The sequence below is a fragment of the Aquarana catesbeiana genome, linkage group LG10 (genome assembly GCF_042186555.1).
Source record: "Aquarana catesbeiana isolate 2022-GZ linkage group LG10, ASM4218655v1, whole genome shotgun sequence".
In the NCBI taxonomy this organism is placed as follows: domain Eukaryota; kingdom Metazoa; phylum Chordata; class Amphibia; order Anura; family Ranidae; genus Aquarana; species Aquarana catesbeiana.
The window spans coordinates 137,721,622-137,747,175 of record NC_133333.1 but is presented as its reverse complement, the minus strand read 5'-3'; the positions used below and the strand labels follow the sequence as shown (position 1 = coordinate 137,747,175).

At 44.5% G+C, this 25,554-nt stretch overlaps 1 protein-coding gene across 3 annotated transcripts in view; it reads right to left on the bottom strand.

Moving 5' to 3' along the window:
• Positions 1 to 6,386: 6,386 nt before the first annotated feature.
• LOC141110917 (sulfotransferase 2B1-like) overlaps positions 6,387 to 25,554 on the bottom strand; it is a 57,611-nt gene continuing 38,443 nt past the window's right edge. For all 3 annotated transcript variants that reach the window (XM_073602707.1, XM_073602709.1, XM_073602708.1), the window contains exon 6: positions 6,387 to 8,382. In XM_073602707.1, the coding sequence (XP_073458808.1) occupies positions 8,249 to 8,382 (134 nt within the window). In that variant the 3' untranslated portion in view covers positions 6,387 to 8,248. The remainder of the gene's footprint in view (positions 8,383 to 25,554) is intronic.

Genomic DNA, 25,554 nt, shown 5'->3' with positions numbered 1-25,554 from the left:
GCACCTGTGACAGTTTCAACTACAATGGAGCAAACAGGATCCGGCGCAGCTATGGTCAGTATATAGCGGTCCGCGGTGATGGAAAGACCTTGAGGATGTCAAGAACCACTGGACTAGATCAATGTGACGAATCATATCAGCAAGACAGCCTGGAAGGAGTACTGCGAAGGTCTGTCGGTCAAGGCAAGCTGAGATTGCTTGCCAAGGAGGGTAGTCTTGAAAGCGCTGGAAAGTCAGGCAGCCTTTTTTATCACTTTGACCTTGCTACACAGAATTTAAGGGTGATGAGTCATCTTGCGGTGAGCAACAGGACAGCAATTGCGTATTTTCAGCTGCAGGGAGGATCTCGCGGCAATAGGCTATTGAGAGATGTAGAACCCAGAATGTCTGGGTAGGAAGATTACCAGCAAATTCCGGAAGCAATTGACTTCCTAGGGGACTGGAATACACCGACATACTGTCCATCATGCAAGCTTGCCAGAGCATGAGGGGGAGGCTTGTTCACAGGTGGCCTACCACAGACAGGCTTCTTTGCTTCTCACAGCAAATGCCAATTTAAGAGGTCTGACTCAGTTTCCGCACCCCAAAGCAGAGAGAAGCTGAGTTTCTCCATGAAACTGCAATCAAGCCTACAGTATATGTTTTTCCCCAACTTCTCTTGTAATGAAATTCCTCTTAAAGCTGTCAAGAATGAGCATGGTAGTCATGACCACCCCTCCATTCTGACCATAGGAGTCTTGGTGCTTCCTGGCTATCTACTTCAGAATACAGAAGTCGATTTCCCCTTCACACATGCACAGACCAGAGATGCAAGCATGATGGTGGGAAGGGGAAGCCGCAGAACCTAGCTTGCTCCAGAGTTGCTCCAAGAGTGAGCTCTACTTTGGGGGGTGCGAAAGGCACTCTACTAACAACTTCTATGCCAAGATCTGGAACAAACTTGTCTTTTTTTCTATTTTGCATGGCAAGATATTATTCTTACTGCACCTCTGGTGGCAGCTGTTCTGGTCTCCTTGTAGGTCGGATTGGACATGAACCTTACCCTATACTCTTTTGAGGTTGCAGGTGTCGGCAATAATAAGGGTTAATTTGCTCTTTTCAGTTCATATGATAAGTCTTTCACTGTTCCAGCTGGAATTCATCAGGCAAGAGAGGTTGCCTCCTGGACTTTAGCAAGATTGGTTGTGCAGATGGAAGATGGGTTGTGAGCCTCCTTCAGTGGCAGGATGCATCCTCTTTCAGAGGGGTTGAGGCCTCATAGGCGACCCAGTTGAAAGCATCTATGGATTCACTCTACAGGAAAATGGCGTACTTTTTTCCCAGCATACCTTTTCAACCTTTACAGAATAGATCTGGGTGCCTTGTCATCAGTGGGCTTCGGAGGAATGACTGTTCAGTCTTCAGTCCCATTTAAAAAAAAAAAAAAAATATATATATATATATATATATATATATATATAAAATAATTATTTTGGTTTCTTAAGTAGAACCCGCCCTGTCAGCTAGGATATGTATCACTAGTATGCTGCCATGGTGGTGTCAGGAAAACGGAAAATTGTATCATACTTGGCGTAATTTTCCTTTCCTTACGCCAATCCATGTCAGCATACGGACCCACCCTTGTGCGTTTCGGTATCTAGCTAATTACGAAGAATGGGGCGGGGCCTAACTGGCTCTTAGTTTATGCTATTTCATTGGTCCTGAGGGAGGGAAGAAAGGCGGAGCCTATCACTAGTATGCTGCCATGGATTGGCGTCAGGAAAGGAAAATTACGGTAAGTATGACACAATTTTCCGTTTTTAAATTTGTTACCATAAAATGCTACAGTTTTTATGCAGGAGAACCTGGCAAGAGATCCGTTTCTTTGTAACTGCTATTTTGAATCATTACACAATATACATTATGTAGACTTGTATGAGGTAGACAGGGCTGTATTTTACACAATAATAACTCTTGGGGGCTAGTCAGAAGGATAAGGGGCATCACCAAGCCAATTACTATGAGGAGCTGTTTGGGAAGAGTCAGAAGAATCGCTACTGTTCAGAAAACATGCCTGTTTTCTCACTTTTTATTGTTTTAATAAAACGTTTTACTTTTTTTTTTTTTTTAAACTTTTTTGTAACTTAAATGGAAAAGAAATGCCTCAGTATTGTGTTTGCCTGACAGTGCTTTCATCTCTACCTCTATGGTCATTGTGATATCACGGCTGAAAACAGACCATAAGCCTCTGATATCTACTGTATTTTCAAGAAACCACATTTGTGTGCACACAACCCCTACAGAGCATGTTACTCACTTTACAAATATTGCCTAAATGTCTATAAACTTGGACCTGAAATGTACATTAGTGACACTCTTAGCAGAGCTACAGCAGCAGGAGACACACCTGAATGGGCACAACACACAGTTTGCAATGTCCCTCCACAGATCAATCATTCAGACTAATGCTGGTCATACATTATACGAAAAATCGGCCGAACCCATTTTCAAAAAACGAACATTCGGCCGTTAGTGCAAACTATAGTGCCATCATGTAATGACCGATAAATCGTTCTGTGGACATAAATGAATGCATTTTTTGTTCCTTTTATAACATTTACCTAGTGCAGACATTTAGGACGGGAAACACATTAACCTTTCAATTTATCGTTCGTTCAGCAGAAAATTTTCAAAATTGTCCTTCATTTTTTCAGCTCAAAAACGTCCCAACGGTTATCGATTTTGTACCCATTAACTGGCCGAAAAACGAATAAACTGTCTAAATGACCACATTTTGGCCGATTTTTCTTATAGTGTGTGGCCAGCATTGCAGCATGCAATGAATATGCACAGATACAACAGAAAGAACCCATGATGTCATATGTGCTGCCCAGTCTTGTCTATATTCCTATTGCACATGTTCCTGGAAACAAGGCTTATTAGTAATGGGTGCTGCAGCGATTACCAGCTGGATACCGGAAACACCAAGTCAATGTACATGTTCGCCAGCACACCAGGAATGTTCAGTTGTCATCCAAAGGTTTTTATTGCAGATCGATCCCATCACAAAGACAAGTGCAATGTTTCAGAGCCAAGCAGGACCCCTTCGTCAGGCATGTGATGATATGTGCTGCCCATTGGCCTTGGCAAATTGTAAGCATGGATTTACTGAATTATGCTGGGAAATTTTTTTTACTGATTGTGGATCACTCATTTGACTTTTGAGAGTTTGAGCACTTTCCTGACCTGTTTTCCGATTCCCAATCAGCGCTCTCAGCCAATGGCAGAGATTGCTGATTGGAGTGTTCTGGTGGAGGGGCAGTCCCCCTGTCAGAACACAACAGCTCAGCGGGAGAGATCGCTAAACTAATCTCACATGGTTAGTATAGCGGCTCCAACTGGAGCTGACAGTTTTTTTTTGTTCAACCCATAAGGTTGAACAAAAAAAATATTAATAGTGTGTACCCAGGCTTACCTGAACTAAGCATTGGATAGTCAATCCATATGAAGTCACTGCCTGGTGACAGGACTGGTCGCTGAAGACTGGGAACCTGAGTTCAGAGGGTTGCTCCTCGCTCATATCTTGTGGATGTGGAAGGCAGTCTCTACTGCAGCAATCGAGATCTGTGAGTGGCAGAACTACTCACAGCACAAGCCTGTGAGCATCCTGCACATGATCCTTCCAAGGCCCTCAATGCCCTAGTTCTACTGGACCACGTAAGCAAGGCAGAAACAATACTACTGTCATATCTGAAGGATACCATGAGGATGACATAATGAAGCCACATATACCAGTAAGTTCTTCTGTGCCAAACACACCAGCCAGGAAAAAATGTAGCTCTTTAACACTTTCTAGAGCTGAACAGCATTCCCCAGGCAAAATCACTGTGGCCTTGCGCAGTAGTCGAGTTTCAAGACCGCCAAATAGACTCAAACTGTAGTGAATCTACCAGTAACATGGTATGTTATGTTTAAGACTGTTCACAATCTGTCGTTAGATTGTTTACACATTCCTGGATTGAATGTAAAAAAGATGTTATGGAGTTATTATACAAATACAGTGACTCTATCTGTTTATGGTAATATTGCATTGCTTGTACTTCCTGTTTCCTGTTCTTGCTTTTGACCTGGATGTAGTTATATAGTTTAACGTGACTCCTCAAACTAACAGCTTGCAGTGTCTTCATTTCTATACTTGAAACAGTGACAGAAGCAGTCCTTGGTACAAAGACCAGGTAGGTCAGGACAGGCGGGACAAAAAAAACAAAAAAAAAAAAAACAAATGTCACGTCTCATTCCATGTTTACTACAGACACAACATGTTTTTTGGAGTGACTTTTGTGTCGGGGTATCAGGGAAGACATCTTGAAAATGCCTCTGATGCAGCTGGCTAACTGCATCAGGGTTTGGACTTTGGGACACAGTGCCTTCTGGATCCAAAAGGTCTGTGATTATTGCTTCCTGAAATTTTAGGAAAGATCCAGTTCTTCCAGTTGCTTTGTAAATTACAAAAGCATTTTATAGACCCAATTGAAATAAATATATAGACGTTTTTTTGTAGCAGTGTCTAGCTCTGCAGGAGGCTAAATACGGATTCATCCTTTGGCCATTGAAGTCTACACCTCCCTCCCATTCAACAACCCCAGATGCCATGTTCATTTGGACCATCATGTCTGCGAGAATGGAAGGCAGAATGAATACATCCCGTTTGTCCTTCCATTTCACTGCGAGTAATGCCGCGTACACACGACCGGACTTTACGGCATACTTGGTCCGGCGAACCTGAGTCCGTCGGACAATTCGATCGTGTGTGGGCTCCAGCTGACTTTTTTTTTTCTCAAAAGTTCGACGGACCTAGAAATGAAACATGTTTCAAATCTGTCCGACGGACTCGAGTCCGGTCGAAAAGTCTGCTCGTCTGTATGCTAGTCCAACGGACAAAAACCGACGCTAGGGCAGCTATTGGCTACTGGCTATGAATTTCCTTGTTTTAGTCCAGTCGCACGTCATCACTTATGAATCCGTCGGACTTTGGTTGATCGTGTAGGAAAGTCCGTCGTAAAGTCCGCAGGACAAAGTCTGACGTAAAGTCCGCTCATGTGTACGCAGCATTAGTCTTCATTGCACAAGCAGGCTTTCTCCCTCTTTTAAGTGGGGTTTTAATGAGCAATTGGGCTATGCCCCTGCAATTGGGTTGCATGGTGCCACAGCAGCCAATTCCTTGATTAAAAAAATGTCTAAAGTGGCACGCTTGCATAAAAGTTGTCCACATACAAATGGTACCCCTTATAGAATAAGGGTGACAAGAAATCCCACACTATCTTGCCACTGCTCCCCATGTAATCTAGGCATTTGAGAGGTTCCACTGGACTGTCTTTTCCCTCTTAAACTATATATGTATAGACTGTTGCCCTCAGTTTATGCAGTTTGACCCCATATCTGGCACGCTTGCTGGGGAGATATTGCTTGAATACAAGCCTGCCAGTAAAATATACAAGGAACTCATTTATGCAGATGCTTTGTTGGGGCGTATACACATCTGCAAATTTCTGGGAGAGGTAGTTTACGAGGGGCCGAATTTAGTAAAGCCAAAACCTGCTTTCTCTTTCTTTCTTCCGTTCAGATCCTGTATCTGCAATTACAAATATTGACATGCTGCAGCTGATCAGCAGGTGCAGGGCCAAAATAAATAACAGGAACCTGCTGACAAACTTGTGCTGTAGCAAATCCCAGCACAGATGGGGCATGGGCACATACCCTAAACCCAGGACAGGTTAGATTATCCAGCCTGCCTCTGCAGGATAAATATTAATGCTTTTGCAACAACCTCAGTTGTCTACCAACACAACTGTAAGGCTGGGTTCACACCAGAGCAAGAAGCGGCTCACAGCAGGGGGTCCAGTGTGTCTCCATTCACCGATTCAGGGTGGATTTCAGCCTGAATTTTTGGCTGAATTCGGATCTTAAATGGACCAAAAGACGCACAGGACTCCTGTGCAATTCGCTCCAGAGATGTGTGAACTGGCTACATAGAGAGCCGGTCACAATCTCCTGCTATGCGAAGAAATCCACATCCAATTCGCAATAGTGTGAACCCAGCCTAAAGGCTTATGTTAGAAATTAGGTGTTTGTTGTAACTATGGGCATTACCATCATCCTTAAATATATATATATATATATATATATATATATATATATACACAACTATTGAGGTAATGATTCACTGGGATGATAAAAAGGTAGCCACTAGACATGTGCAATTCGTTTCGTAACGAATCGAAATTCGTCCGAATTTTGCATCTATCGGACATTCGGATGCATCCGAATGTCCGAATAAAAAAATAACGAATGTCAACTAATACGAAAGAAATTATAGCGAATATAACGAATGAATAAGACATAATTCGGTAATTTGTTAAAGATTTAATGAAACAAAAGGTCAACTCAAAGTAAATATTACAGTCCAATCAGCTGATTAATTTTGTGCTGGAGGTTGGATTAAAGGGCAAAGTGCATTCCTGAGAGCTGAGTGAGAAGGGTGTTGTATTGTATTTGAGCAGAGGAGAAGAGATATTGTCATTGTGTGTGTTAACAGATTCAATAAACAAACGACTTTCCAAACTACGAATCATTATCATGAATCAATATACATACATAAATATCAAATTTCAACTAATATGAAAGAAATTATAGCGGATACAACGAATGAATTCAACACAATTCGAGATTCAGTATAACGAATATTAACACGAATAATAACGAATTATCCGAAAACAAATTAACGTAACATAATGAATATAACAGAACGAAATTATGTATTTTATGAATGACAACGAATCGAAACTAAACAAAATTTCCCGTTGTGCACAAGTCTAGTAGCCACTGAGTTTTTTTTTATCGTAATAAAAACATGTATTTTATTGATTACAACAATTGATTAAAATAAAAATGTATTAAAAAAAAAAAAAACATAAAACCTACATCCACCGGCCCTGTGCATTAACAGAGTGCACTAACCCAGGACTCGAACCAACATCAATATAGATAATTCATTTGAAGGCACAATTACCGTATTTATCGGCATATAACATGCACTTTTTTCCCCTTAAAATCAGGGGAAAATCGTGCGTGCGTATTATAGGCCGATCCCCGCCAATTTTGGTTGATCGGAGCGATCTCGGCCGACATACACAGCGGTGTGTAAATTCAAATATGGTGCCGAGACTGCAGGGATTCGTCGGAGCTGAGATGCACATACCCGAGTGTCCTCAGCTTTTCTCTGCGCCTCTCACAGTCCCGCCATTGGATATGTGTTATGTCCATCATAGGGCGGGACTGGGTGTGGCTGTGAGCGGCGCCGAGAAAAGCCGAGGACACTCAGGTATGTGTATCTCGGCTCCGACGAGTCCCTGCAGTCTCGGCGCCATATTTGAATTTACACACAGCTGTGTATGTCGGCGGCGATCGCGGCTATCACACAAGGCTGCACTGGGGCAAAGCTGCACTGACAAGGCTGCAATGGACACTGGGCAAGGCTGCACTGACACTGACAAGGCTGCACTGACACGGCTGCAGATGGACACGATAACGCTGCATTGATGGGCATTTTAATGTAAGTCTTTCTTCCTTAAACTTTACTCCTAAAAGTTTTTTTCCTTAAAATTCCCTACTAAACTTGGGGTGCGTGTTATACGCCGGCGCGTGTTATATGCCGATAAATACGGTAACTTACATCCATCCAGATCGATGGGATAGCAGATAGATCAGGAATTTTATATTGCTCAAAGCCCTTCAAGTGTTACCAACATTACACGACATTAGTGTTCCTGAGTGGACAGTGTTTTTCCTCTGCCCCGGCTGCTCTGAGTGGGTAATATTTCCCAGAATGGCTTTTTTAAACAAAATTCATGCGGTTTGATGACTAGCAAAGACACTTGATCCACATTATGCAATAGTATATGCTGTGGCAATATTGAAACGCGCCGGGTGTTGTTGCCATTTATCATCGTTTTTTTATACATTTTTATTTTAATCAATTGTTATACCCAAAAAAATACGCATTTTTATTTTGATTAAAAGAAACTCAGTGGCTACCTTTATAATCCCAGGGAATCAACACAACTGTAAATGTATAAAGTACAATGAATTCTACAGAAATGTTGCAGGTATTAGCAGTGTTGAAAAATAAGAGCTTAGGCAATATCCTTCCTGTTTCACTTGTTTATTACATTTTCATCTCATTTGCTCTATCATACATTTGTTTTCTTTTTTATTTTTCTGTCAAACTGTCAGTCTCATCCCAAGTAAATTTAACATTAAGATCTTTCATTTTGCCCTGGTAAACTGTATTCATGTATTCCTTCTGTTTTTGCGAGAAATGGTTTTTCCAATCTTCATTAGTTCCTAAAAAAAAAAAAAATTTAAAAAATGTGTAAAAAAATAGATATTTAGATCATTACCTTTGTACAGTTCTTTCTACTCTGGCGGTCTGACCCAATTCAACAGAACTGTTTATTCGTCTCTAGCCACTTGAGCCCCGGAGCATTATGCTGCCTAAGGACCAGAGGTCTTTTTCCAATTTGGCACTGCGTCGCTTTAACTTTTAATTGCGCGGTCATGCAATGCTGTACCCAAACGAAATTTGCGTCCTTTTCTTCCCACAAATAGAGCTTTCTTTTGATGGCATTTGATCACCTCTGCGTTTTTTATTTTTTGCGCTATAAACGGAAAAAGACCGAAAATTTTGAAAAAAAATGATATTTTCTACATTTTGTTATAAAAAAAATCCAATAAACTCAATTTTAGTCATACATTTAGGCCAAAATTTATTTGTCCACATGTCTTTGGTAAAAAAAATGTCAATAAGCGTATATATTTATTGGTTTGCGCAAAAGTTATAGCGTCTACAAACTAGGGTACATTTTCTGTAATTTACACAGCTTTTAGTTTATGACTGCCTATGTCATTTCTTGAGGTGCTAAAATGGCAGGGCAGTACAAACCCCCCCCAAATGACCCCATTTTGGAAAGTAGACACCCCAAGGAAATTGCTGAGAGGCATGTTGAACCCATTGAATATTTATTTTTTTTGTCCCAAGTGATTGAATAATGACAAAAAAAAAAAAAATATTTACAAAAAGTTGTCACTAAATGATATATTGCTCACACAGGCCATGGGCCTATGTGGAATTGCAGAAAAAAGAGGGGAGGACACCTTGATTCATCCAGGAATAGGTTCAGGGGAAGACGGATAGGGGAAAGGGGGATTTACCACCCAATGAAACAATTAATCAAATTAATTATACCCCTAAGGTTACCCAAATCATTTGTCAATTAACTCAATGGTGTGTAGCTAACAAGCTATCAGATAGTTGTTCAATGGACCATAAAGATATATATGAGAAAAAAGAAAAGGGGGCAAGAGGAGGCCTCCTAAAAAAGATGGTCCGCTCAAGAACAAACTGTTGTGAACCTGAAAAAACTTTATTGTGTCAATTTACTAAATAGAAACATAATCCACTAACCATGTATATTTAAAAAATAGGGCAAAGAAAGTCCTATTGTGTGCTGGTGGCCACCACAGACATTACACATACATCAAAATTTCATGCACTCCCACTCATCAAATTAATGTCACTGAAGACCCGGGTCTGTACAATTTTCATGGGATTCCAGAGCAAGGAGATGGCTTCATGAATAATAGACATTCGGTCCTTCTAGGATAAAGTGCAAGTGCTGGTGAAGAACAAGGGTCCCATACAGATGTGAGCCAATAGCTGATTGGGCATATATGTGTGTCAACCGACAGGGAGAAAAGGGGGGAAGAGCGTCCTGATTGATTAGTGAACGACTGCAACTCCAAGGGGGGGAGGAGGAGGAATGGTGGAGAAGGAGCAGCCTCACATGTATAGCATTGAAGATAGACGGAGGATAGCCATAGATAAAGTGCCTCCTATATGTAAGGGTACATTTTTAGCTCACCGTCTGACGTCTTCAGTAAAGTCAAGGGCTGCTGATGACCGCACTCATGTGGGTAAAAGACACGTTCATGCGGCATATAAGTTTATTGTAGACGTGAGCTGTTACTTCCAGGTATCCTCCAGCAAGATGTGCGGTGAGTCACAAGGTTCAAACATACTGACATTTCATACCTAGTAGATTAAGCAGTCATAGGGAACCCTCAGAGTCAATGTTCACCACAAAGGCTCCGTCTGATGTCCAAGATCAGGTTGAGACAGTTAAAATGTTCACATCCAATTTCGGGAATATCCTTGTTGATGTGTGAAAGTCTGTGTGCCACCTGCACATAAGTCAGATGCTGAGCGCTTTCGCTTGTTTCCAAGCTTCCTCAGGAATTGCACCCCAAAATACATTCAGCTGCTTCTCCTGAGTATGGGGATACCACATGTGTGGGACTTTTTGGGAGCCTAGCCGCGTACGGGGCCCCGAAAACCAATCACCGCCTTCAGGATTTCTAAGGGCATAAATTTTTGATTTCACTCCTCACTTCCTATCACAGTTTTGAAGGCCATAAAATGCCAAGATGGCACAACCCCCCCCCCCCCAAATGACCCCATTTTGGAAAGTAGACACCCCAAGCTATTTGCTGAGAGGCATGTTGAGTCCATGGAATATTTTATTTTTTGACACAAATTGCGGGAAAGTGACAATTTTTTTTTTTTTTTTTGCACAAAGTTGTCACTAAATGATATATTGCTCAAACATGCCATGGGCATATGTGGAATTACACCCCAAAATATATTCTGCTGCTTCTCCTGAGTACGGGGATACCACATGTGTGGGACTTTTTGGGAGCCTAGCCGCATACGGGGCCCCGAAAACCAAGCACCGCCTTCAGGATTTCTAAGGGCGTAAAGTTGTGATTTCACTCCTCACTGCCTATCACAGTTTTGAAGGCCATAAAAAGCCCAGATGGCACAACCCCCCCCCCAAATGACCCCATTTTGGAAAGTAGACACCCCAAGCTATTTGCTGAGAGGCATGTTGAGTCCATGGAATATTTTATATTTTGACACAAGTTGCGGGAAAGTGACAATTTTTTATTTTTTTTATTTTTTTTGCACAAAGTTGTCACTAAATGATATATTGCTCAAACATGCCATGGGCATATGTGGAATTACACCCCAAAATATATTCTGCTGCTTCTCCTGAGTACGGGGATACCACATGTGTGGGACTTTTTGGGAGCCTAGCCGCATACGGGGCCCCGAAAACCAAGCACCGCCTTCAGGATTTCTAAGGGCGTAAAGTTGTGATTTCACTCCTCACTGCCTATCACAGTTTTGAAGGCCATAAAAAGCCCAGATGGCACAAACCCCCCCCCCCCCAAATGACCCCATTTTGGAAAGTAGACACCCCAAGCTATTTGCTGAGAGGCATGTTGAGTCCATGGAATATTTTATATTTTGACACAAGTTGCGGGAAAGTGACAATTTTTTATTTTTTTATTTTTTTTGCACAAAGTTGTCACTAAATGATATATTGCTCAAACATGCCATGGGCATATGTGGAATTACACCCCAAAATATATTCTGCTGCTTCTCCTGAGTACGGGGATACCACATGTGTGGGACTTTTTGGGAGCCTAGCCGCATACGGGGCCCCGAAAACCAAGCACCGGCTTCAGGATTTCTAAGGGCGTTAAGTTGTGATTCCACTCCTCACTACCTATCACAGTTTTGAAGGCCATAAAATGCCAAGATGGCACGAAACCCCCCCAAATGACCCCATTTTGGAAAGTAGACACCCCAAGCTATTTGCTGAGAGGCATGGTGAGTATTTTGCAGCTCTCATTTGTTTTTGAAAATGAAGAAAGACAAGAAAAATGTATTTTTTTTTCTTTTTTCAATTTTCAAAAGTTTGTGACAAAAAGTGAGGTCTGCAAAATACTCACTATACCTCTCAGCAAATAGCTTGGGTTGTCTATTTTCCAAAATGGGGTCATTTGGGGGGGTTGTGCCATCTGGGCATTCCATGGCCTCCGAAACTGTGCTAGGCAGTGAAGAGTGAAATCAAAAATTTACGCCCTTAGAAAGCCTGAAGGTGGTGCTTGGTTTTCGGGGTCCCGTGCGCGGCTAGGCTCCCAAAAAGTCCCACACATGTGGTATCCCCATACTTAGGAGAAGCAACATAATGTATTTTGGGGTGTAATTTCACATATTCCCATGGCATGTTTGAGCAATATATCATTTAGTGACAACTTTGTGCAAAAAAAAAAAAAAAAGATTTGTCTCTTTCCCGCAACTTGTGTCACAATATAAAATATTCCATGGACTCGACATGCCTCTCAGCAAATAGCTTGGGGTGTCTACTTTCCAAAATGGGGTCATTTGGGGGGGTTTGAACTGTCCTGGCATTTTATGCACAACATTTAGAAGCTTATGTCACACATCACCCACTCTTCTAACCACTTGAAGACAAAGCCCTTTCTGACACTTTTTGATTACATGAAAAAATAATATTTTTTTGCAAGAAAATTACTTTGAACCCCCAAAAATTATATATTTTTTTAAAGCAAATGCCCTACAGATTGAAATGGTGGGTGTTTCATATTTTTTTTTCACACAGTATTTGCGCAGCGATTTTTAAAACGCATTTTTTGGGGAAAAAACACACTTTTTAAAATTTTAATGCACTAAAACACACTATATTGCCCAAATGTTTGATGAAATAAAAGATGATCTTAGGCCGAGTACATGGATACCAAACATGACATGCTTTAAAATTGTGCACAAACGCGCAGCGGCGACAAAATAAATACATTTTTAAAAGCCTTTAAAAGCCTTTACAGGTTACCACTTTAGATTTACAGAGGAGGTCTACTGCTAAAATTACTGCCCTCATTCTGTCCTTCGCGGTGATACCTCACATGCATGGTGCAATTGCTGTTTACATTTGACGCCAGACCGACGCTTGCGTTCGCCTTTGCGCGAGAGCAGGGGGGGACAGGGGTGCTTTTTTTTTTTTTTTTTTTCTTTATTATTTTTTTGCTTTTTTATCTTATTTTTAAACTGTTCCTTTCATTTTTATTTTTTTTTATTAATTTTATTGTTATCTCAGGGAATGTAAATATCCCCTATGATAGCAATAGGTAGTGACAGGTACTCTTTTTTTAAAAAATTGGGCTCTATTAGACCCTAGATCTCTCCTCTGTCCTCAAAGCATCTGAGCACACCAAGATCGGTGTGATAAAATGCTTTCCCAATTTCCCAATGGCGCTGTTTACATTCGGCAAAATCTAAGTCATGAAATGCTCGTAGCTTCCGGTTTCTTAGGCCATAGAGATGTTTGGAGCCATTCTGGTCTCTGATCAGCTCTATGGTCAGCTGGCTGAATCACCGGCTGCATTTTCAGGTTCCCTGTTGGGACAGGAAAGCCAGAGAAAAACATGGAAGACGGTGGGGGGGGGCATTCCCTCCCACTGCTTGCAAAAGCAGTCTAGAGGCTAATTAGCCGCTAGGATTGCTTTTACATGAAAGCCGACCGCTGGCTGAAAAGAATGATACCAAGATGATACCTAAACCTGCAGGCATCATTCTGGTATAACCACTCAAAGTCCAGCAACATACCAGTACGTTGCTGGTCCTTGTTAGGCATATATTGTAAACTTTTTTTTCATGCAGCCTGTGGGCTGAACGAAAAAAAGATATTGATCGGTGGGTATGCCCACCATTAGAATACCTCCCTTCATCCACCCACTTCTAATGATGGGCATACATGCACCATTTATATATGCCGAAGCATGGAGGCATCCTCCCGCAAAAGGCAGGAGCAAATTGCTCCTCCACCCACTGCTGCCCCCACGCTTCGGCATATATGCTGAAGTATGTAACTGTGGTGGTGAAATCACCTCCGACAGCGCTGGAGTCACGGCTTTATATATCGTGGGAGCAAATGCTGTTGCTGTCAAGATAAATAAATCCGCGCAACTGAATGGCGTACCTGAAAACAATAAAATGGTTACCAACAAAACACAGTAAACGGTATAGTATAAAAAATCTGAAAAGCAAACATGGTAAAACATAATAACAATAAAACATTGCAGAATAGAATAGAGTAAAAAAGAGCAGAACAATAGAGAGAGAATAGAGAGAGAGAGAGAACAATAAAACAACAACTATTTTTGTTTTTTTTATTTTATATTTTTTTTTGTGTTTTTATTTTTTTTTTTTTTTTTTTCTCATTTTTTTTTAGTAACTTTTAACTTTTGTAACTCGTTCCAGGTTTGGGTCTCTCAAAATGCAATGGCATCTTGGGAGACCCTGTGTTAGTGTGCCTAGTCTGTGCAGTGCTGAACCCTACGCTAATACTCAACTAATGTATGGTAGCGTTCAAAGCATTCACCCATGCAAAGACCAGGATTGCCAGGACAGGAGGGACAATAAGACCGGGTGTCACGCCTAAATCCGCGCTTGCTGCAGACACGACATCTTTTTTGGGGGGCTCGTTGGTTTGGGGGGCTCGTTGAGGTCCACCCCTCCCATATTAAGGTTGTATTCGTGGACACAGAGGGGTTTCTCCACAACACCAGTCGCCGTAGGAATTTGGGTCGTCGTGTCTGCATGAAGGGAGGTGAGAACGAAAACATTCTTCTTATCCCTCCACTTCATAGCGAGCAAATTATTATACTTCAAGCAGGCTCTCTCCCTCAGCCTAAGACGGGAATCTACAAGCCGCTGGGGAAAGCCCCGGCGATTAGGTCGCACGGTGCCACATGCTCCAATCTGCTGATCAAACAAGTGACTAAAAAGTGGCACGCTCGTATAATAATTGTCCACGTACAAGTGGTACCCCTTTCCGAATAAGGGTGACACCAAGTCCCACACTATCTTGCCAGCGCTTCCTATGTAGTCAGGGCAGTTTGTCGGCTCTACATGACTATCTTTGCCCTCGTAAACCATAAAACTATATGTATAGCCTGTGGCCCTGTCACAGAGCTTATACATCTTGACCCCGTATCTGGCACGCTTGCTGGGAAGGTACTGTTTGAATGACAAGCGGCCAGAAAATGTAATCAGGGACTCATCAACGCAGACAACTTGATGGGGGGTAAACAAGTCTGCAAAACGTTGGTTGAAGTGGTTTACGAGGGGCCGAATTTTGTAGAGCCGATCGTATGCAGGGTCTCCACGAGGACGACAGAGTTCATTGTCGTTGAAGTGCATGAACCGCAAAATCTGCTCGTATCGTGCCCTGGCCATGGAAGCAGAGAACAAGGGTGAATGGTAAATTGGGTCAGTGGACCAATATGACCACAACTTACTCTTTTTATTCAACCCCATGAGGAGGGAAAGGCCCAGAAAGGTCTTAAATTCGGAGACCGTAATTGGTCTCCAATCTCTGGCAAGGGAGGACTGGGGATTAGCGGCGATGTGTTGACCAGCGTATAAATTGCTTTGGTCCACAATAGATCTATAGAGATCTTCGGTGAAAAACAGTGAATAAAAATCCAGTGGCGTAAAGTCAACTGTTTCCACCTGAATTCCGGGTTGGCCAGTGAAAGGGGGAAGTACGGGTGCTGAAGAAGTGGTGGGTTCCCAATTCAGATTGGCCAATGCAGCAGGAAGGGCACTATGGGCACGACGGGCCTGTCTTTGTCTTCTTGGTGGCAGCGGGACACTACTAGTGCTTGCCACCTCACCAGCTTGAACTGCACTTATGGGACTCGCCACGTCACCACGTGATACTGCAGTGCTGGATGTACGACCAGGGTGTACTAGGCCGCTGGTGCTTGCCAGTTCACCAGAAGGAGTAGCGGCGCTAGTACTTCTCTGCTCCATACGAGAGCCCTGCGGTTCTTGCACTTCAAGGACAGAAGAAGATTGGGGTCTGGTACGCCTGACCTTAGCAGGGACCACAACTCCGTCGTCAGAGCTATCTGTCATGGAGCCGCTGTCCTCTACAGGTTCGTATTCTGAGCCTGAACTTGACAGATGAGTGACTTCCTCTTCACTATCTGTCATGCTCAGAAACGTGTAGGCCTCTTCACTAGTGTACCTTCGATTTGCCATTTTGGGCTCTAAATTTAGGGGTACACTAGTGAGACTCACAGGCAAAAAAGCTCCTGACTGTCAGCGACTGTATCAAAACGCTACCAAAAAACTGTTAGCGATCGCAGGGATCAGGCCTGACTCTGCGAACGCTGCAGTTATGTATGCTTAGTGTTTTGTAAGTGTCAGTTATCGATCGATACTGCACTTGGGTGGGCTGGGCAGGGCTGGGCCGAGGAGCAAAACGCAGGTGCTAGCAGGTATCTGGGCTGATCCCGCTAACACTGCGTTTCAGGGAACCCTAAACTGCTGGGGAGTATAGATCTGATCGGATCAGATATCGATCCGCTCAGATACTATAGCACTAAGGGAGGTGTATGCTGTGTGCGTGGGTTTTAGCGGTACTGGCGCTAACCTGACGCTGCCTGGGGCGACGCAGACCTTAGCTGACCCTAAAAATGTAATTTATATCACCGCCGGGCAATTAGGGGGTTAAACCTTTATAGGGTAATAAACGGCGGGTGCCCTAAAACTATAATAAACTGTAATAAACTGTAATAAACTACAAAAAACAAACTAGCTAACCAGCGTCACCCGTAACACTTATACGGTGATTGCTGGTGAAAGGGTTAACTAGGGGGCAATCAGGGGGTTAAAACCTTTAGCAGGTAGTATATGGGGGTCCCTGTCGCTATAAAACACTGACAGCGAACCTATATACTTACCTCCCTAACTAGCGTCACCTGTGTCACTAATACAGCGATCAGAAAAACGATCGCTTAGCGACACTGGTGACGGGGGGTAGTCAAGGGGTTAACCTTTATTAGGGGGTGTTAGGGGGGTACCCTGGACCTAAGGGGGCTAACCTAACTGCCCTAACACTTGTAACTGACAAAAAAAAAAAAAAATGCTATTGGTGTCAGAGTGACAGGGGGGTGATCGGGGGGTGATGGGGGGTGACAAGTGTGCCTGGCATGTTCTACTGTTAGTGTAGTGTTGTGCAGACTTACTTGATGTCTTCTCTCCTCGGCGCCGCGATGAAAAGACCGGCTCGAGGAGGGATGACATCACTTCCTTTCCCTCTGTTTACATTACAGAGGGAAAGGAAGCATTCTCATTCACCGGGAGCGATCGGGAGGGGGTGGCCAACAATGGATGGCCTCCCCCTCACCTCTCATCGCCCGGGAAGAAATGGCGACCGCCTCGGGCACCGGGGGGGGGGACCGATTGGACCCCCCACCCGCGGAAGGCAAATCACGTACATGATTGATTTTGCCTGTCCGTGCCACCTTGCCGACGTACATCGGCGTGAGGCTTTGCCTAGAGCCATGGGTATTAGGATACTTCCCAGGGGTATTTCAGACCATGTACCGCTGCTTCTGACCATGGACCTGTCCTCGGCACCGGAGGCCACACTGTGGAAGCTCTCCAGGTTCTGAGTGTCGGACGTGGCGGAGGATGGGCAGTTCAGGGGGGCACTACAGGAGTTCTGGGCAATCAACACTGGGTCGGCAACCGTGACTAGGGACCCACAGGATTATGTCAAACTACAGTCTCTGACTGGATAGGTGCTATAACTTTGCCCCGCTCTCACTCAGAAACGAAGGCTGGCCGCAACGTATTTTTCAACAGGGAGAAAGGTCGTGGAAATTTCTGGCTTGGCTATCACGGGAACAGTCCGGGGGGATATGTGTATCTCACATACAGGGCCATAGTGGAGAGCTTCTTTATACCCCTGACGAAAAAAAACGCTGCTTTGTCTCCTACCAAAACCTATACAGCTCTAAGGTGACATACACCCAGGGCGAACTGACCTCCTACCTAGACCCTATTGACATCCCAGTCCTGACCTCAAAATATTGCGACGCACTTGACGACCCCATTACAGTAAAGGAAATCTTAAAGGCGCTTAAAACACTCCAATCGGGCAAGACCCCAGGCCTGGATGGTATACCGGTTGGATTTTACAAGCAGTATGCCGAGGAGCTAGCTGTCAGATTACACAATATGTTAATAGAGGCGCAAACGAAAGAGGAACTCCCGAGATCCCTGAGCGAGGCAGTAGTGGTGGTGCTTCCTAAGCCTGGAAAAGACCCCTCCTTGTGCTCCTCATACCGCCCTATATCATTAATAAATGTGGATGTGAAACTGTTGGCCAAAGTTCTGGCCAACAGGCTGAACACGGTCATACTAGCGCTAGTCCACCTGGACCAAACGGGGTTCATGCCCGGGAGAGGCACGGACATCAATATTAGGAGACTTTTCACACACATGGCCAAGGCACATCCTGAGTCGGCAGGCGTGGTGGCCTCTCTTGATGCTGAAAAAGCCTTTGACTCAGTAGACTGGGGCTATCTCTGGGGGGTCCTTTCCAGGTTTGGATTTGGCGCTAAATTTATGACTTGACTGCGCATGCTCTATGCCAACCTGAGAGCTAGAGTCCACACGAATGATTGCCTTTCAGATACATTACCTCTGGGGCGAGGCACGCGCCAGGGATGCCCTCTATCACCGGGGCTGTTTGCACTGGCGGTGAAACCCTTGGCCATTGCTTTGAGGGCGGAGACAGGGGTGAAGGGCATAGTGGTCGGCACAGTGGAGGAGAAAGTGCCCCTCTATCCGGACGACACCCTGCTCTACCTTGCGGACGCTTCCCGGTCACTGGGGAGGGCATTGGACTTGTTTGAGAGGTTTGGCAGATTCTTGGGAATCCACATAAATTTGGGCAAGTCAGTTCTGTTCCCACTACATCCTTCCGTCCCTAGGCTGGACAAGGGCACATCCCTCAAGTGGGTTGAGGAATTCACCTACTTGGGTATTAAGATCAGTGGCACAACAGGAGAATTTATAGATAAGAATGTGCAACCCCTTATGTCCCAACTCATGTCTAAGTACAGCCTGGCGTACCCTCCCACTGACGCCAGTGAGCAGAGTCAATCTCCTGAAAATGATTTTCCACCTGAAATTCCTGTATTTCTTCCACAACACCCAGTCACATATACCCAAAGCCTTTTTTAGGCATCTAGAGGGAATACTGGCCACATTTATTTGGGCTGGGAGGCCACCTAGAGTGGCAAAGCGCATACTATACCTTCCCCTATCGGGAGGGGGATTGGTGCTGCCTAACTTCCTTTTATATTACTGGGCGGCTGTCCTTGTCACAGTACACTGGTGGTTCTCCCAACCCAAACAGAATCCAGCGTTAAGACTGGAGGCGGCTATTCTGGGGTCCTATGCGGCATTGAGCAATCTGGTATTTCCGGGGGTAAGGGCTCCCAACTCCCTGATGGCCCCATGAAGACAACAATCAGGGTCTGGCAGGAGGCTACAATGAGGCACTCCTATTAAACTCAGTGTTTCTGGGGTATCCCACAGTTTCTTGTGGCCCATCCAAGTTTGTTTAGCAATAGATATAAAAAAGGCAACCCCTAGACTGTTTATTGAGCCAGAAGAGTGAATGTTGTGGTGTGCCTGGTTGCTGCTGCACTATTGGGGAGAGGAACCTGTGACAAATCAGCTGGCCCTTTCAGGGGATGTGCATTTGAGACTGTATAGCATGTCTCAACTGGAAGGAGTGGAAGAAAGCATGCTGTGGCAAATAAAATTCCTCTTGCAGGGTCTGAAAGGTTTTAATATGGTTGCCATGTGTACTTGACATAGGAAAGTCAAACCAGCTGAGTGCTCGTACCCTTCAAGTACCTGCATGGTGAAATTATGCAATGACTTAAACTTTGAGAAGGATTTTCACCACACTGCCTGCAGCTACAGAAGTCAGCAGGGACATGTTGTAACTTCCATTTTATTTGAAAAAAAAAAATCAACTGCAACAAATGATTGCAACCCTTTTATGTTCTAAAAAAATTGCTCTTTGTTTCACAATGTCATTTCCAGACTGGTTCCTCAAAGAGCATCTTCGGTCCATCCCCAAAAAATTACTGTAAAAATTACTGTAGCTACTGACTTTTTTAAAATAAAGGACACGTACCTGGCCAGGGATCCAGCACTGGTTTCACTTGGCCAGGTTCTTCGCCAGTCTTCGCATGGTTATTATAGTGGTTATATACATGAAATGTGAACAAAGCATATCCCTCTATAATATGTACTTGTCTCAATTAACCTCCCTGGCGGTATGATTATTTCGGATTTTAGGTGCTGAAAGCGGTACAATTATTTTGCATGGAAATTTGGCGTTTTATTATGTAGGCCTGTAATTCTTAACAATAACAGACTTAAATCTGTCCACCAAGAGTCTAGCAGATATCCCGGGTATGATGAAGTTTGAAACACAAAAACATAAATTATAATATAATAAATATAAATAATTTAAAAAAATAATAATATAATAATAATAATAATAATAATAATAAACTAAATTTCCCCACAATTCACTATCGCTCAATTCTGCAATTGTTCTAATTTACTATCGCTGTTTTCTAGCTGGTCTAAAGCCACTTTTGATGTAAAGGGACACTTTTTGGTTGCTATGGACAATCTCAAGTTTCCAGGCAGAAAGAACAGTGTACATAATATAAAACTGCATGTAGGGCATTGGACAAAGCATTGGGGACAAAAGGAATGTAAGATTACAGTACTGTATGTGTTATGACTTTTACTTTTTTTTTAAATTTGCCGCCAGCCTCCGCCCCCGTGCGTCGTGACGCTTGCAGGGAACGGAGCCTGGCACAGAGAGACTTCGAAGGAGACAGAGCCCGCAGACACAGCGGGGGACATTGCAGGATCCTGGGGACAAGGTAAGTAACACTGCACCAGGATCCTGCAATGTAATCCCGAGTGTAGCTCGGGGTTACCGCTAATGGTGCTGAAATTTAACCCCGAGCCACACTCGGGAAAACCGTCAGGGAAGCTACAAGCACTAAGTATCATTTCTGTCTGCTGCTTTGTTCCTCTGCTATCACCATGAATCTACACTGCTACACATCTACACATTTACACTGCTAGCAGAAACCAAGCCACTGAGATCAGGACATTTACTGCACCACTTTTGTACTGCACATTCACCAAACCTGTACTGCAGCCTTAACAACAACGCTGCAGTTATATTGAACTGTCACCACAATTGGGCCACATCTCCACAGCACCTCTCTGCACTTCACTACATGCAAGTTTAAAAGACTATCATTAAGTGTATCAACAGTTCTTAAAGGGCCCCGACAATAGCTGGCAGAACCCTCCTTGTTATCTAAACAGACAGTGTCTACCCATTCAGTCTAGGCCTGGCAAAGCTGGCATTATTTCACACTGGCAGTATGGTTCCTGCAGTTTAGTGGATCAGATCCTATTACTGCTTGCTGTTCCACTTCAAGTGGTGTTGTTACTGTTTATGCTGATCTGGACGTTAGACGCGACACATTGTATACACTTTATTCAATTTTTAAGGAAGGAGATTTTCTTTAAATCTCATTTACTGCTTGTTAAGAATATGCATGTAGTGACCCAGTATGCTACTATCTTTTAAATTGATTTTTGGCCTCCCTGTAGCCAGGGAGAGCAATGATCATTTTGATAATGTCTGTTCTGGGTCCTACTGCTGCAGGCTTGGTTACATTCCTGTGCATCCCACTGAATTTTGGGATATAGTGGATGGAAGAACCTAGACCCCGACCAGCATATTAACACTTCTTCAGCCAATCCCTGGTCAAGGGAATGTGTGACCAGCAGGTTGCTGAGAGGGGTATAAATGGGCTGGGATCCAGAACAGCTCTCTTGTTCTTGCGGATGTAAGACCCAGCCTGGAGGCTCTGGCATCCTTGGGAGTTTACCTGCAGCTGAAAAAATCATTTTTGGAGTACTAGCTCTTGCTTTAGCTGGGGGACCTCTGGCCTAGCCTCCTGCAGATTGCAGAGAGCTCAGCTAAGGATCCAGGACACAGGCAAATCAAGTACAGAAACAGGCAGATAGTGCAGGCAGCTACACAGTATCCAGGAAACAGTGAGTACCAGCCTTCTGGACTTTCTTTGATCTCATTTGGGTGAGCTTAGTTTTTGTACATCCAGAACTATATTCCTGTTGAGGAGTCCCTCTTTAGTACCAGTTTACCTTCACTTTAAAGGGGATGCCTTCACTCTGAAGGAATAGTTCAGATTTAGTGTCCTCTACTGCAAGTTATTAAAGTTTATTGGAGTATCCCTAGTCTCACTCTTACCCTATCCCAGTTCTCTAACAAAATTAAAACCACAAAAAAAATGTGCAGGGGGTGGGGCTTGGCGATGGCAGAGTAGAGTTGCATACTCTGGGAACCTCCATTAGAGCCGTGTTGCGCTGATCCTTTCACATGTCAGGAGACAGGCGGCTGACACAGACTGCAGGGGAATCAAGGAGCGCGGAGATCACTCACTACTTTCTCCGCCAGCACCTGCTCCTTCTCCCTCGGCCTCCACTAAGATGGTGCCACCACGCACCAACCCCGCAGGAACAGCCTTCACGAAGAAGCTCACACAAATGACCACTACTGCTACTAGGGATGCCGCAGCGGCTCAGTCATGGCCAGATTCACCTATCATCTCCCCTGCACTCCCACAGACAGAGTCCCCATCTGGCTCTGAGTTACAACAGGGGCTGGGTAGCTGTACTGAGAAAGCCTCCAGGGAGATCATGGCAGATTTCCCCACTAAGCAGGACCTGCAAGCTATGGCCTCTTCTATTGTTAATGCGCTTTCCATGGAGCTGCATGACCTCCGTAAGCAAGTGGACACTGTGGAGGAGAAGGTGACGGGCCTCGAGTCAGCTTCCACTTCACGGATACTCGGCTCACCTCTCTGGAGGCTGATAAACAGGCCCTCCACCATCATCTCATTGATGTCCAGCTGCAGCTTCATAACAGACGGAACAACTTGCGCCTGAGAGGGATTCCTGAGGCCACCATGGGCCCGGAACTGTGCATCACAGTGGTGGCAATTCTTAACCAATTTCTGGGGAAACCGCCCACTGCTGAGTTGGAACTAGACCGCGTCCACCGAGTGCTGGGTCCTCGTGCCCTGCCATCATCTCAGGTGGCTCATGGCCCCACTGCACTACCGTGTGATGTTCCCTGCAGGGTCCATTTCCTTACTGTAAAAGAGAAGATCCTCCGCCAAGCTTGGGACAGAGGTTCCATTGACTTTGACGGTGCCCTTGTTCGCGTCTATCCAGATGTCTCCAGGCAAACCCGAGCCATGCGGGGATGCTCCATCCCTTGTTGAAGGTAATTTGTGAGGCAGATGCAACCTACCGCTGGGGTCATCCCTTCCACCTGATCGTTTGGAAACAGGGGACTGAATTTTATCTGTGCACCCCCGACCAGTTACCTGCTCTCTTCGGTTTCTTGGATAAACCCCCTGTAGAAGTTCCTAACTGGTTTGACTTTTTGCTGTGCCCAGAGGCCTTCTCTTTTTTCCCTGCCAAGACCGCAACGGATTTGTTGCTCCCGCTCCCGAGCCTTCAGTAGAGAGACTCGCAGATCCGCACCAGCTGCATCTGAAGACTGACTGACTGCAAGTTTTCCTTGTTCTTCTAATTGACTCATTAAGCTTGGCCCAGTTTTATATATCCATTTATAATAGAGATACCCCTGGCCTGCGGGCTCTTTTTTTGATACTTTCACTTTGTCATTTGTGTTATGTATGCAATTGATCTGTTAGCATTAATATCTGCAGCCTGCGACACCCCGGGTTAGTATTTTTTCTCACCCTGATTGTTATGTTTTTGGGACCCGGCTGGTCCCCACACTTCCTGGGTTGGTTCATAGTTTTGTCTGGTGGCCTTCCTGGAGGCCCCTATGCCATGTCTTTTGGCCTTTCTGCCTCTGCCTTTGGGACTGGGGGAGAACGGCACGGTCTCCTTTGCTTCAAAACAATTTTGCTCTGCAAAACCCGGGCTGTCGCGGTCGGCAGGAGTCAGGTTATGTTTGCTTGCCTTCTTCCATCCCTTCTTGTTTGGGGGTGGGCAACCGGTGCCCATACTAGATCCCTATTACTGTGGAAGGTCATGGACAGACCCCCTTCCCCTTGTTTTTGTGCCCTTATTTGCCACAGGTTCCATGGGAGAGATTTTCGATTTTTATGTTATTGTTATATTGTTTTGGTTTTTTTAGTTCTCCATGGTTGGGGCGATGGCCTATCTGGTGGGGCTATGGGGCCCGCCCTATGGCCTTATACCTCTAACTAGCATGAGCCTTTAGGGGATTTACTAGTGTTGTTCTACTTGCGCTTATGGCTGGGCCATTGGTTTCTCTCATTTTGATGCTATGGGGCTGGATGTGGGAGGCAGCAGTTGGGCTCTCTTCTTCTACATTTTTCTGTCCTGTTTACTCTGGGCGGCACCCAGCCTCTATTTCCGCCTGGAGCATCAACAAAGTTTTATCTCTACTGCTCTGGTCACTTTACATTTTGCGGCTTTGATGTGTTTGAGTATTATTGTGTTCCTGCAGGATCCCTGCATCTCCATTTTCTTGTTTTCTCTGCATTTTAGACACCTCCTGATAGGGCGGTTCCCTGCCTGAGTAACTAGTGTGCTCTGTTAGGGATCCAAGTGATATGTATGTTTTTTAGATTACTCCTTTTCTTCCCCCTGTACTCCTTCTCTTTGACTCTTTCTCTCCCCCCCCCCCTTTTCTCTGTGTTTTTTGTGTACCTTGTCTCTCTCACCTGGGGCTGAGCGGTGGAGTCTTTATCTTTCGGCTCTTCATCTCTCCAACCTCATTGTAGTCCTCCATGGGTTCCTTAAAGGTCACCTCCCTCAATGTCCGCAGTCTGAATGACCCAGAGAAATGCTCTCGGCTGTTTGCCGACGTATGGAAAAGTATAACTCAAGTTGCTTTTCTGCAAGAAACGCATTTTAGGAATGACAGTGTCCCTAAATTGACCAACAGAGACTTTCCGTTGGCGTGCCACAGTACCTCGCCTATTAAAAAATCTAAAGGTGTCAGCTTCCTCATCGCCAAGTCAGGGCCATGGTCCTTCGATGCGGTGCGGCAGTATGCTCAGGGTCGATTTCTTCTTAAAGGGAAAATTCAGGATATACAGGTCACTTTTGTCAACGTCTATTTCCCCAATGTGGACCAATCCCATTTTTTGCGGGACCTCCTTCCAGTGTTGCTGGAGTTCTCGGAGGGACTCGTGGTCTTAGGTGGAGATCTCAATTTTGCCATGGATCCTTTGTTAGATGTGTTGCCTTCCACCTTTCTTATGCTCGTCTGAAGCGTCTTAAGGCAGACTTGGAGCTCCTGCACTTGGTAGACCCTTGAAGGCTTCTACACCCCCAAGAGTGAGATTATTCCTATCTTTCTCCAGTACACCATACCTACTCTCGCCTGGACTACCTTATGGTCACACATAAAGACCTTTCCAGAGTTGTCTCTGCATACATTGATGTTGTCTTCCTCTCTGATCATGCTCCGGTCCATATGACGCTTCATTTGGGCCCGGTTACCCAGAGTGCTCCAATCAGTGGACTCGATTACTGTGCTACGGACTACCTTGATGGAGTATTTCTACATCAATCGTAACTCGGTTGATAACCCTTTAGTGGTCTGGGAAGCCCATAAGCCAGTTGTTAGGGGTGTTCTGATT